This window comes from Protomyctophum bolini (genome assembly GCF_963924005.1).
Source record: "Protomyctophum bolini genome assembly, chromosome: 19".
Classification (NCBI taxonomy): domain Eukaryota; kingdom Metazoa; phylum Chordata; class Actinopteri; order Myctophiformes; family Myctophidae; genus Protomyctophum; species Protomyctophum bolini.
Window position 1 is genome coordinate 18,881,096 of NC_137880.1, and position 13,210 is coordinate 18,894,305.

The window sequence follows — 13,210 nt, forward strand, 5'->3', positions numbered from 1 at the left end:
TTTCCCTGTTATAGAACCACCAGGAGACACATTATTGCAAAAAAAAACACGTTTATATTACTCCTACACATTTTGTCCAAACATCACAAACGCTCCTATACTGGTTGAGACCTGTGCCCGAGGGGCACTTTTTCTAGTATGAACTTGTTCAGATCAGGTCACAATCAATCTATGATTGCGTGGGATATTTATGAACATCTATGCTTCTTCACAGTGGACCCAGCACTGATGACATGTGTACTGGTGCCATGTGTACTCACAGTGAGACATCCAACTTACATTTAGCCCTTCTATGATGGCAATTAACGGTCAGCAACTGATGTAATCGCTGCTTATTACATTGTATCTCTAAGAATAGCTAATATATGTATATCCAGGATGCGACAATCGTTTGATATGGAGTCATCCTGTTAGGATGTCTGCATTTGAGTAGTAGCCATGAAATGAATGGGTACAATCGTAAAGATGTCTCATTGTGCAGACATCTACTATTTATTACTATGGCTATGAAATCCAATTAAGGTTTATTTTGACGTGGATATTAACAAGCCCCCAGTGCAGCTCTCCAACGTTGAAGTACTGGGCCATAGTGTTAAGAGGTGGGACTGCAGGTGGACCCGTGGAGTTATGACTAGGAAACCCCGTGCAGCTGGGGTTTAACAATAGCGACTTTAAGCAACGACGGCTATGGCAGTCGGCTCCGGCAACTGGAAATGGATCAGTGCTCCATACATTAACCTGCTGGCCGTCACAGCCCTTTCTACTACGGCAGAACCCACACTCACACGTAGTGTCTACAACGCCATGTCATAACCATGTTTATTGAAATTATAGCTATCATACATTTACACCGATTGCTCCATCACCTCTCTTATGCTGTGTAATGTCTTGGCATGCTCTGAATGAAGAAATAACACTAATACCATATGTCATATTAACCATGTTTATTAAAAGTGTTTTAGAATAACACAGATTGCTCCAGCACCTTCCTCTTTCCACGATCATGTCCAGCGCATGTAAGAATTAAGCAATATCGTCAAGTTAGCTGACGCGCAACGTCTATGCAGCAAGTTTGACACATGCTGCATAGACGCGTCACCATGGGAACCAATGTCGCCGTCGCCAATGGCTGTTTGCTTAACGATTTTGACAGCTACGGCGATTGCGTCACAGCTACCGTACTTCCGCCTAGCGGAGCCGTCCTGAAAACAGTCGTTGCTTAACCTCCCAATTGAGCGCCCGTTTGCACTTCCGCATTGAAAAAATGCAGAAATAGACGGTTCTTCCGGGTGCTTCAAAACGCCACTGAAATGAATAGCGGGGGGGGGGCGTGGCTATCGCTCCGGTTCAGTCTCGATCCTTTTAATACTCTATGGATATTAGCCACCAATTTGAAGTTGTTTCCTCTCAGGCTACAGTATGTTATTTCTTGCATTAACCCATAAAAACCGGGAAAGCATCTGTCATTTTGAGATGAGTGTGTGACAATTTTTCAATGGTCTTTAAATATATAAGCGTTAACATTTTTAACGCAAATCTTTGTTATCGGGGTCCCTGGAACAAAATATTTTGAGATGGGGGGACGGACCCCATGTCGGATCGTATAACATCGTTTAATGCAATCAGATGCATTGCTTTACAAAAACAGAACAGACAAAACTTCTGAAACACAAAAGACAATTTTCTAACTAATTAAAAGGCTAAAAACTAAGCAAGCTAAAGCATTAAAATTAAAAGGCAAAAGGGGTATTAGAATTAGGTGCCTGGAAACTATACAAATGATGGCGTATATCTATCGGATTATTCATGTTTTTATATCACTGATAATTACGTATCATTGATGCAACTGCACCACGTCACCAGGCAGCGAGCAAAGGCTCTGCTGCATCCAATCAGAAATAATATTAGCCTACTAGTCCATTCTGCGGTGGCTGCGCCAGGTGATTTAATTTGTATTGGTGCCAAGGGCGAAGCTTAAATACTAGTAGGTTAATTGGCTGCGGGTGCTACAGAGAAACTGGATTTTATAAACCTACATACCCATGGCCAAATGCAATCACGCAAGTCTGTATGTGTGGCGTGTGCATAGCCAGTGAACCTGCTCATGCGTAAATTTGGTCTGACTGCTACACCAGCACATTTGCACATGGATGTGAAAATCAACGAGTGTTCATCAATATTCTTGTAGCTACTGTATACTGCTGGGCAGCAGTTTGTGACACCTTCTACAGTAGGCTATAGCTCACTATGTCTGTCACTTTTTGCTGGTTTGCTGTTTCTTCAGTAGCAGATCTACAAGCTCACAACACGTTCCAGACGCAACACTGTAGCGTCTATAGGTCTGCTATTATCTTTGGTGCAGGACTATAATTCACAGTTCTCTTAAATTGTCTATGGTCTGCGAAGTGTCTATTATCATTGGGTGTATGAATCTTTTTTTTCCCTACACCTCTATTAAACTATATGGAGAAGATTGAGTCCCGGGACTTGGAGGTGGAGAGTTTACGCATGCATGACATGCTGACAGCAGTGACAGGCAATGCAAGAAACATGTTTCACTTCCACTCACAATTTAGGTGGCATGCGGTACATATTCCTTCATTAAGGAATATTTGGCTGCTCATATATACTGCAGTGATAAAAAAGATGCATAGATTCCACACTTGGTATTTGTATCCATACTGTTTACTGTTTTATACTATACCTAGTCGGAACAAAAAAATATATTTTCAGTGACACCATGTTGTTGTAACAGTTATTGCAGCCAGTTCAGAGAGCCATTAGACGAACAATGTCAGAAATGATGAAACCAAGGACTGACTTAAAGGTCATCATTAAAGGTACACACGTATGAAACGGTACAAGTAACGTATAAATGGGCCTTTATCTCTGTACATTAGTGCATGTAACCGGGTAATGTAACCCATTCCTTGCTATCCTCGAGATATCTCGTGGAAAGTTATTAATTCCATCTGAGCCATCCACAAGATTTGATTAAAAAGTATATATTATATATATTTTTAGCCTCCGTTAGCTTCCACCTCTAGCATCCGTAGACCTCTCATTGTAGAAACAGCCAACGTGATAATCTGCGATACATGTACACGTGCACAGTGTTATTAGTGGGATTTATGCTCAAAATGGCAGAACATACCACGTTTATAGCCTATTAAAACATGAATCCAAGCCGTGTTAATCATGATGTTGCTCTGGGGGCGATGGTCCGTCCGTTCCCTAGGACTAATGCAAAGTCTATGAGGGACAATGGCAGCACCTGTTTGCCCCAGTTCCCCACTGTTGTTGGGACTGTTGAATATTTTTTGACACTTACAAACGATTGGAATATATTCAGGCGGATTTTCGTGAAACGTACCTACATTAGCACCCGGGTGATTCTTCAAAGGTTAGTGAAATTAAATACTCAGCAGTGAAGTTTATCACGATTTAAATTCTCCGCAGTCAACATTTTAACATAATATGTTGTAGCTATATCTTATACTGTACTTACAGTATGTCATAATTACATTGTCTTGAATGAATTCATCGTGGAGTTATGTTACATTTTCTTCAAGGAAGACCTATTAATAATATCACCATTAACCACTCAAACCTCATACACTTTATTAATTGGGTTCTAAGAGATCTATTTGGTCTCTCAACGCCAAATGTCTTTGCTGAAAATAGTCAATCTGCAAGCTCAATATGTGGTGTTTGAGTTTGTAGATCTGATATGACTGATTGCTTCCGTAATATTATGAGCTAAATATCGCATTACATACGTTTTAAAGCGAAAGAGGAAACATGTCTGCTCTCATTGGCTGTTACTCAAGTCTGTCGCTGCTCATTTGCATAAAATTGCATAAAACATTTTTTTCCCCTGCGAAAGATTTTCTACAACCTGTCTCATTGCTCCATGTTGCTCATCCTCAGTGTAGCAGTGTACCTTTGAAAACATATGACTGCTAGTCACTTTGTCCCTTGTTCCTTCCTGCCGATGTGAACACATTTTTGTAATAATTGTGCACACCTTCATGTTTGTAGGTTACTACCAGCTGTCAAGGTCATTTTTTGGAGTGTGATGTACTCAATTTAGGACCTCCTCATCTGTATTTTGCTCTCACTCACACACCTCTTCCTCTGTGACTCTGATCCCCACTGATTGACCAGATGCCCTGCACCCCAGGATCGGCCAGCTCTTACTTAGTGCCATGCCAAATGCCAATGATTTCTTTGGCAGTGTGACACTGCTTTCTGGTGCCAACTCGGGCTCATCTACTCAGGGGGGGCAGCTTGGCACCTTTCCTGCACTGAGCCCTGAAATTCCCACCCCAATAGTCTTCAGGGTGCAAATCAAGGGATGGGAGCCTTTTTAATGAGTTTACATGTCAGTGTATGTTACGGACCGCTGTCCTTATGATTATTATTGTTATTCTTGTATTTGGTTAATTTGGGAATAATTGTGATAAGTTGGAAATGTTTGTGGCCTGTGTTATATTGTTTCCCTTTTGTGTTCTCTATATTAAGGTCATGAATGGAGGTGAATGGAGAGTGTAGAGAATGGGTGTGGTGCTGATGACTGACTGGTCGATTGAAAGCAGGTGGCTGCAATAATTGACAGGTCCTACCTGGACCTGCCCCTTCTTCCTCATTGGTTACCAGCAGCTGGGTAATAGGTGGCATACTAATTCCTACACGGGTTGTGCTTATAACCACGCCCCCGGGCAAATTAAGTTTACTGAGGTTACGGTTAGGTTTAGGTATAGTTTTACTGAGGTTAAGGTTAGGTTTCTGGTTTAAGGACTTCAGTGTTTTGTACCATACTTTTGTATGTATAAGTACAGAACAAAGAATGTTTGCTTTCGCCATCTTTGTTGAAGAAGAGTCTGGGCAATTAATCACAGCGCGCGCCTTGCACAAACCGTGTAGGCTTTGGTATGTCGCGGGTAATAGCCCTGCTATCTATAAAAGTGCTCAGTCTGTCCTGACTGCTGTGAGGACCATACTGTAGATATATAATATATATCGCGGGTGAGCCATCTTGCTTTCTTATATTATAAGAAAGCTAGATGGCTCACCCGCGCTGCTGACCAATGGAGGGCGACGTTGCTATTTGGCGGCTATCTTAATTCAGGGCAGCATAACATTGTGTCTATGGGGCATGTACTTTTAAATAACCATAAGCTCAATTTTCAAACGGTTTGGTTTGTTATAAACATGAGAGACATCTGCATACTTACATATGCGTTTATATAATGTTCATATAAACAAATGATATTAAGCCGATAAGCATCCTAAATCATAGCCACGTCGTTGATAACGTTTTAATTAAACCGACCTGTTTGTAAATCCGTCAGGATTTGAGCGTGTTTGGATTACTTTAGTTTGAGCTGCCATTTAACATAATGTACTGTAGCCCAGAAGCAAGATGGCCGCTGGGTGAACTACGTCAGAGACTCCGCCTTGAGCCATCTAGCATTTATATATGTCTATTGTGAGGACGACGGCTAATTCTGCAGCAGAGACTCCATCCCTCTTGTCCTCTTGCCTTTTCTTTTGATTGCTTTGGTATTTTGTTTCTTTAGTTAGTTTGTCTTCAGTCATTTGAATAAGTTATATTTTGTTATCCCAGTTTCATGTCAGTTCTGAGTAACCTTCAGTATTTACTCTTTATTTTGATAGTCAGCTCCTAAGTTCTTTATTGTACTTTTGTGTTTCCTACTATAAGGTAAAAGCTGTCTCCTCATTATTATGTTTCCCCCTACCCTAGACTGGGGGTCGGAAAATTGTATAATCCTTTTTTTTGTGACTTGCTGTAGAGGTCAGCCGTTAGCAAAGAGACTCCAAACGTTTCGAAATCTTTTCTGAAATCCTCTCTGTAAGACACAGCCGCTTGGAATGTAAACAACAGATGCGCAACATGTCTTGCTTGACTCATAATCCGTACGCATGATGCAAGCCTGCATGCAGTCTTACAGCCAAACTGTACCACAGCGTGTTGGACACATTTTGTTTGTGTCCACGGAAGACCAAAATGACGTCAAACACCCACGGCCCATGTTGCTCAGCTGGTATTGCTAGGGATTCCACCCCCCACCCCCACTGGGGCCACCCAGTCTAGGTACGGTCGTGTATGCTCTCTCGTGGTACTTTGAAGCTGTGTGTGTGTGTGTGTGTGTGTGTGTGTGTGTGTGTGTGTGTGTGTGTGTGTGTGTACTAAGTGACCTGTCTCTCTCCACACAGGCCTCGAAGGACCTCAAGCAGTACGACAACAAAATCATAGAGTGCAACTTCGATAATAACACATGGGTGTTCATGCGGCAAAGGATTGACAAAAGCTTCCCAAACTCCTACGACACGGCTATGGGTGAGACACAAACAAAGCCTGCTGCTCCCGTACCAGTCACACAATTATTATTTCTCAGTATCATCGCTGTTGGGCTGCAACCTTGTACTGTACAGTATGTCCAATAATGGTTACATTTCAGGAAAAGGAAAAAAATACATAACCTGTGTTCCAACGCATCTAATGGAGTTATTATTTTGTCACAAGCTCTGATACTGTTCATTGGTTGAATGTTTATAAATCCCACAGACTAATACTTTAAATCTCTATTTTGGGCATGTCATTAGTGAAAATCTTTGAGATTTCAACAAATGAACAAATAGCTGATCTACAAGCTCAATGGTGTCGCATTGTGAGCTTTTACATTGGGCAACATTGTCATAAGGCAAATTTTAAATTCAGGCATTCATTTATGGAAAAAAAAAACTATAAATTATGTATATACTGTACACGTTTTCTGCCCGATGACTATTATAAATATCCCATCCCTGAAGAAGACAGTGACGAGACATTCTATTCGATTAATCCTTCGCCTCATCTATATTTCATTATCCTCCTGCCCTGCATTAATGTCTGCATTATTACTCTGGGTGGCTCTCACACGTGCACATGGAATACAAAAGAGGCATGGCGAGAATGTCAATATCTGACCGGTCTGTGTTCTGTACATTGGGGAGAATAATGTTCTTTATGTTCCAGCTTTTCAGCAAGTGATTTGTGACCTTATAGCTGCAAATGTCAAAGCAAAAGAAATTAATGCCTGTTTTAGTCTTTTCCCCAGGCTCTGAAACACCTTTGGTTCCTTCGTTTTTAGTTTCATTAGAGTATAGCGGAGGCCACTCAGCCATGATTCAGACTAACCCATTTCCATATTGGTACATTAGAGACTGTTTTCAATTTGTGGTCTGTCGCCCACCAAGCATATGCAAAAAGCCTTTTCTAATGTAGCGACTGTATGTATGTTTATTGTTTTGTAGATGCAAGTTATTAGTGGTCTGCAAAACCTTTTTTTTTTCTACACCACTACATGTTAGTAGTGGTGGTGTTTCCCATAATGTTGACCATTCTGTGATTAAGCCAATTAAGGCTCATCAGATTGGCTCATCCTAAACTGTCCCAAACACATGGTCATCAATGGGATTCTGTTATTTATTTTTACTGTTCTATCGTGCCAGGTTTCTGCAGAACTGCTGACATACTGATTTCAGGGCTCTACTATAGGCCCCCTCCTGTTTATGCTCCACACTTTTTTTTTGTCTGTGATAATGGCGCATCTACAAGATCACAACGCATTGCGATGCATGCAATGTTTTTTGCGAAGATGCGAAGTGTCAGAGTTTGCCAGACCTGGATGAGCCTGTCATTATGTCTGTAGTAACTTCCTTCCTGTGTGTGTGTGTGTGTGTGTGTGTGTGTGTGTGTGTGTGTGTGTGTGTGTGTGTGTGTGTGTCTCCCCCTCCTCTCCCCAAGCTGTCTGTAACTCCATACAGCATCCGGTAACTAAGGAAATCCTGTTGGAGTTTTTGGACCGCTGTGCCCAGACACAGACCCGGAAACACCCGCCAGACCCAGACACGGAGCTCATGCCACCCCCTCCTCCAAAGAGACCTAACCGGGCTAGCGAGTAGCAGCGGTTTGGGCCGTTCTGAACTGGACTGTTCCATGGTTGCAGTGCATATTCATTTGCCCACAGCACCGAAGCCAAGTCACCCTCCTCCACAGTTAATGGGCATTGCGAGGCTTCTTTGCCCCTTTTACCCTCCTCTCCTCCCAAGTATTTGTTTTACCAGCCCTTTAGGCTTGATTTTGTGTAATGACTTAAGAAAATACATAAAAAAAACAAAAAATGAACTTTAATTATTTGACCGCTGTTAGATATACCTTGTAGAGTTCCTTCTTGTAGCTTTAATTGCAATTGTTCTTATTAAAGTGCAGAACATGATGCTCAATTTATTTATTTATTTCTATTTATGTTTATTGTTTTGTCTTTTTATTTGTATCTGAGCTCGGTGATTAGTATTTAACAGTGAAATTGTTATGGCTACAAGTGCACCTGACTATGCAGACCCTGGTTTATGTTTTGTCACAGCTGCTGTTTGTTTCTGATAAGGAGTAAATGTTCATCAGCACTTCTATTCCCCAGTTTCAGGAGTTTATCAAGTACAGATGTCTTTCATAATGCCCGTTAGGGTTGCATCTCAATCGCTCCTTTTGCTTTTGACAGTTCTTTCTTGAGGACCACTTGAAGCCCGATTCATACTGTACGACGGTATCGTGTGTGGGAAATGGCTGACCTACAGTACAAGCTCACAACACGACGCACTGTGAGCTTGCAGGTGCACTATGTTCAACGCACGACGGAGCTTATGGCAAACAAAACATGTCGGATTTCAGTGATTTCGTGGTTTCTGCACGGTCAAGTGTGTTCCTGACGTGCTCAGTACCGCCTCTCAGTGTGTAGTTGTTGTATACTAAAACAGCAGCCTGGTAAACCATCCCGGCCTCGTCAATTCACATTATCATGCGTCTTCTGCAAAACACCCGCCCAGCGCTTGGGGCCAGACCAATCTGCAGAAGACGCACGATAATGTGAATTCACGCGGCTGGGATCGTTTACCAGACTACTTAACCCATTTTGGTGTTTTAAACATTATGTTATAATTTAGCTATTGAAAAATAGCAGATCAGGTCTGCTATTTTTTTTTTTATCGTGAAAATATTTATTTCAGAAAACTGGAGGATTTAGAAGTTTTTTTTTTTCTTTTTTTGTCGGGGCTAAATGGGTTAAAGGTGGTTCTCAAACTTTTAAACATTTTCTACGACCCCCATTCAAATGACCACCGTTCATTTGTACACTCTCAGAGTTTACAGACCCATAAGGTTCCATTTGGACCCTCCTCAAGGTCCATGACTACCCTACTGAACCACTGTACTAAATTGTCAATGTTTGTTTGAATAGCCTTTGGGTGGGGTTCCAGTCGATGGCTAGCGTGTTCATTTTCCCCCTTTTATGAGGTTTTTCCTTTTTCTTTCTTTTCAGGCAGTGATAGACAGTGCATGTTCTTTCTCTTGGGTAAATCTGATCGACAACTTTGGGTCACGGTGCACCTCCATTGTTAACAATCCTATAAACCCACATCTCCCATCGTCTAATTGTGAAGAAACATCTGAATAGATTATCGACCCTGCCTTTGTTGCCTGTTGCTAGGAGAGCTGGCTACCTACAGCACAGTCCTTTTGTATCCCCAGCCTTGGCGTAGAACTAGGAGTCCATTAACATCTGTGAGACAGAGTGTTGCATATCTTGTCTTGTTTACACTATTAAAAGCTGTGCGAAAGGAGAGATAATTTAATCAGTATTATTATTACAATTGTTTAAGGGATGACCATCAAGGTCTCACTCTGAGCCATGTGTGAGTCTGAGAGACGGGGTGGACGTGGTTTTACATTTGGATGAAGAAACATTTGTAGCCTGGGGTATATTTTAAGATTAGGATACGGGCTGAGGTTCAGGTGAGCAAGATTGTTTGAAGTCAAGTGTTAGGAAATGACTGTGTGTGTGTGTGTGTGTGTGTGTGTGTGTGTGTGTGTGTGTTGCCCTCCTACCTGTGTCTGTGCCCAAGGCGAAGGTTCTCCTTGTAGTACAAAGATATGAGCTTTTACTCCCACTATGCTCCCCTCTGGCAGCACATGAAAGTTAGCTGATCCCCATCAAAGCAAGCGCTCACCTTCTTGTGAGCATGGCTGCCCTCTGAGACATGGAGTCGTTCTCATTCAGCAGGTAGTGGCACCACAGGAACAAAGATGCAATTCTTACTTCTGTATATTGACGTCAATGCCGCATTCTGTAACCACTACTGCTGCCCTATTTCCAATATAGCAGAAATAGTTGATGTACATGCTTGCAACACGTCACAGTGAATTGCGAGCTTGTAAATGTACCGTTTTTCTAACCATTATTGACGATCCTAAAACAATATCGTCGTATTACAGAATGGTGTGGCTGATATGGACAAAATCAACTTATGGTAATGTAATGATTATATTGGTATATACAGAATTTAGAATATATACTGTATATATACCATACGTTAACCAAAATCTTAGACGACATATCTCATATATCCATATTGCCCGCCCCTAGATAATGGGATTAATTTTTTTTTATCATAATTCCTCTCCTAACAGAGACTTTGTCTTTATGCTCAGGAATGAACTACACAAATCTCTGGATTTATTCATGCCCGGAAATCGAGGTGGCAGGAGGGAGAACTGTGTGTGTGTGTGTGTGTGTGTGTGTGTACACAGTGTATATTGCAGTAGTTGTCTCTTGGTTCAGGTGTGGAAGCTGGCTATCTCAGGGCTCCACAGTCATATTAAATCAGGAGAGGATGCTTGAATGCCTTTTTCATACAATCATCTCTGTTGTCTTGAATAATCCATTGTCCCTCCCTCCCTCCAAACCTACCCCAGGGTGTATGGACACGACACGACGTGCCGCTTAGCTGTTCATGTTGCAGAGGGCTGCAAGAAGGCAGCTGTCGGTGAGTGATCCATATCCCATCTTTTGCCAAATGTTCGCCTTTTCTTCCCCTTTTCTCAGCAACATGCATTGTAACATGCAGAAAATGCAGACGGTAGGGTTCATGTGGTTTAAACAGATTTTGGGCGGGAACCCCTTTTGGTGTTTTAAACATTATGTTGTAATATAGCTATTGAAAAATAGCAGATCTACAAGCTCTACGAGCTTGTAGGTCTGCTAACTTTGAAAAATCGTGAAAATGTTTATTTCAGAAAACTGGAGGATTTAGAAGACATTTTTTAAATTAGGCCTAAACAGATTTTTGCCTGGCCCCTAAAGTGTTGTAATTATAAGATGTGCTACGGTTGCTAATGAATCTGAAATGGGTCTGACAGACTGACCCGATCATCACCCAGACTGTTGATTACATTAATTTCTCAATACCAGACTCAGGGTGGGAGGTATGAAGGCACCAGACGCATTATCACACATGTTCCCTGCTGATGCACTCATCTCAGGTGTAGCCATATGGAAAGGAATGGCTGCAGAGCTACATCAATCTCCGCTCATCCTGGATATATCCAAGTGACAGCTTCTCAGCTGGCATCTTCATCAGAGACAGATTAGGTTGGCCATTATATCCTAATTTATGCTATGATGTGATCGTGTTCTCTTCCTGAACATAACTGATTTTCAAGAGGAATATGCGTCACATTGCAATTTGTAGTTGGAAAATGTGTTATATTGGGTGTGTGACGTGGTCGTATCACTTAATATAAATGAGTCCTCCTAACATGATGCTACTGCATCCTCATTGGTCCTTCTTCATTGCTGTTCTTTGGGTCAGGAAGATCCAATAGTAAGTTCCAGCAATATGGCTCTCATGGTTTTATTTGTGATGTGATTCAATACAGTACGATATGTTCATATCTTCAGAAGCATATCAAAATAAGTTACAGTAGGGTCTGACCTTGCATATTTAGGCCTTATGCATTTCTATATATTGGTTGAATTAACATTTACCTTCTGGTGCCATTCAAATTATATTAAACATGTCTATTCAAGCTGAACTAAATGCCATGGGCATGAGAGATTTCTTATTTTCACGATTATCCTAGAAGATAGGCGACACCCTCTTAATCTTTTATGCTGAGGTGCAACTCAAGAGCAATTAAGAACTTTGTTCTGTATCGTGTTAATGGGCAAATTATGTTAAGTAAGTCGCCTTGGGGACCCCCATGATTCCGGAGCCATGTGGTCCATAGGTATATACTACTATACTACACCCTATCATGTTGATTAATGTTAAATACAGCACCAATCTAACAGGAATCTGTAGGCCTGGGGCTAGTGCATAACAAGACACGTCTAAAAGCCCTGTCATTGTTGGAAAGAATTATAATTTAATATAATTGTATATTTCAGAAATGTTAATCAAGGTTCAAGGTTTCTTTATTTTGTCTCCCAAGAGAGAAATTTGTCTTGGACCCCATCTGCAGCATACAGATACAATACAAGACAAGACAATACACAATACAAGACAACAAAGGCACACAGTGACCCGTACAACATAAAAAAAACACACCCAACATACCTAGTGCAGAAGAGGAATTGAGAACATCACCTCATAACCTTCGACCCCTACCCTGTCTGCCCTCTGCAATGACTCTGTTGAGTGTGATTGACAGAGGGACAAATACCTATTGTATTTGCATGCATGGACCTCGTACCTCCTACCTGATGGCATTAGCCGATACTCAGGGTATAGTACATGGGAGGGGTCAGACACAATTTTCTTAACCTGTCCAATGGTGGCCTGCTCAAAGATGACCTGGGGGGTGATCGGAGGTGTAGACAGACCCATGATCTTCCTTGCCATTTTGGCTAATCTAAGGATCTCAGATTTGTGTTTTACAGTTAGGTTTCCAAACCAACTGGTGATACCATACCTTAGAATTGACTCTGCTAGCTCTATAGAAGATCAGCATTATGTTTCTACTTACACCAAAAAGTCTGAGCCTACGTAGAAAATGAAGGCGTTGGTGTACTTTTGCACACACATACTTGTCACATGGGAGTGCCAGCTTATATCACAATCAATGTGCACTCCTAGATATTTATAGGATGTGACCTGTTTGATGTCATGACCATGTATGGTGATCGTGGTGTGGTCACCTATAGACCTGGGATCCACTACAATCTCCTCGGTTTTCCTTACATTAACTCGTAAGTGATGTTCATCACACCAGCAGTTAATGGTAGCAAAAAAAATTGACTTTTCAGAAATGTTTGAAGGTGCAAAATATGGCATAAGTGGTTAAAAACCCAGGGTGGGATAAAAATGC

At 41.5% G+C, this 13,210-nt stretch overlaps 1 protein-coding gene across 2 annotated transcripts in view; it reads left to right on the plus strand.

Moving 5' to 3' along the window:
- LOC308334489 (mRNA-capping enzyme-like) overlaps positions 1–9,625 on the plus strand; it is a 95,597-nt gene extending 85,972 nt beyond the window's left edge. For both annotated transcript variants that reach the window (XM_080791281.1, XM_080791282.1), the window contains 2 exons: positions 6,241–6,364; positions 7,814–9,625. In XM_080791281.1, the coding sequence (XP_080647407.1) occupies positions 6,241–6,364; positions 7,814–7,971 (282 nt within the window). In that variant the 3' untranslated portion in view covers positions 7,972–9,625. The remainder of the gene's footprint in view (positions 1–6,240; positions 6,365–7,813) is intronic.
- The last annotated feature ends 3,585 nt before the right edge of the window (positions 9,626–13,210 follow it).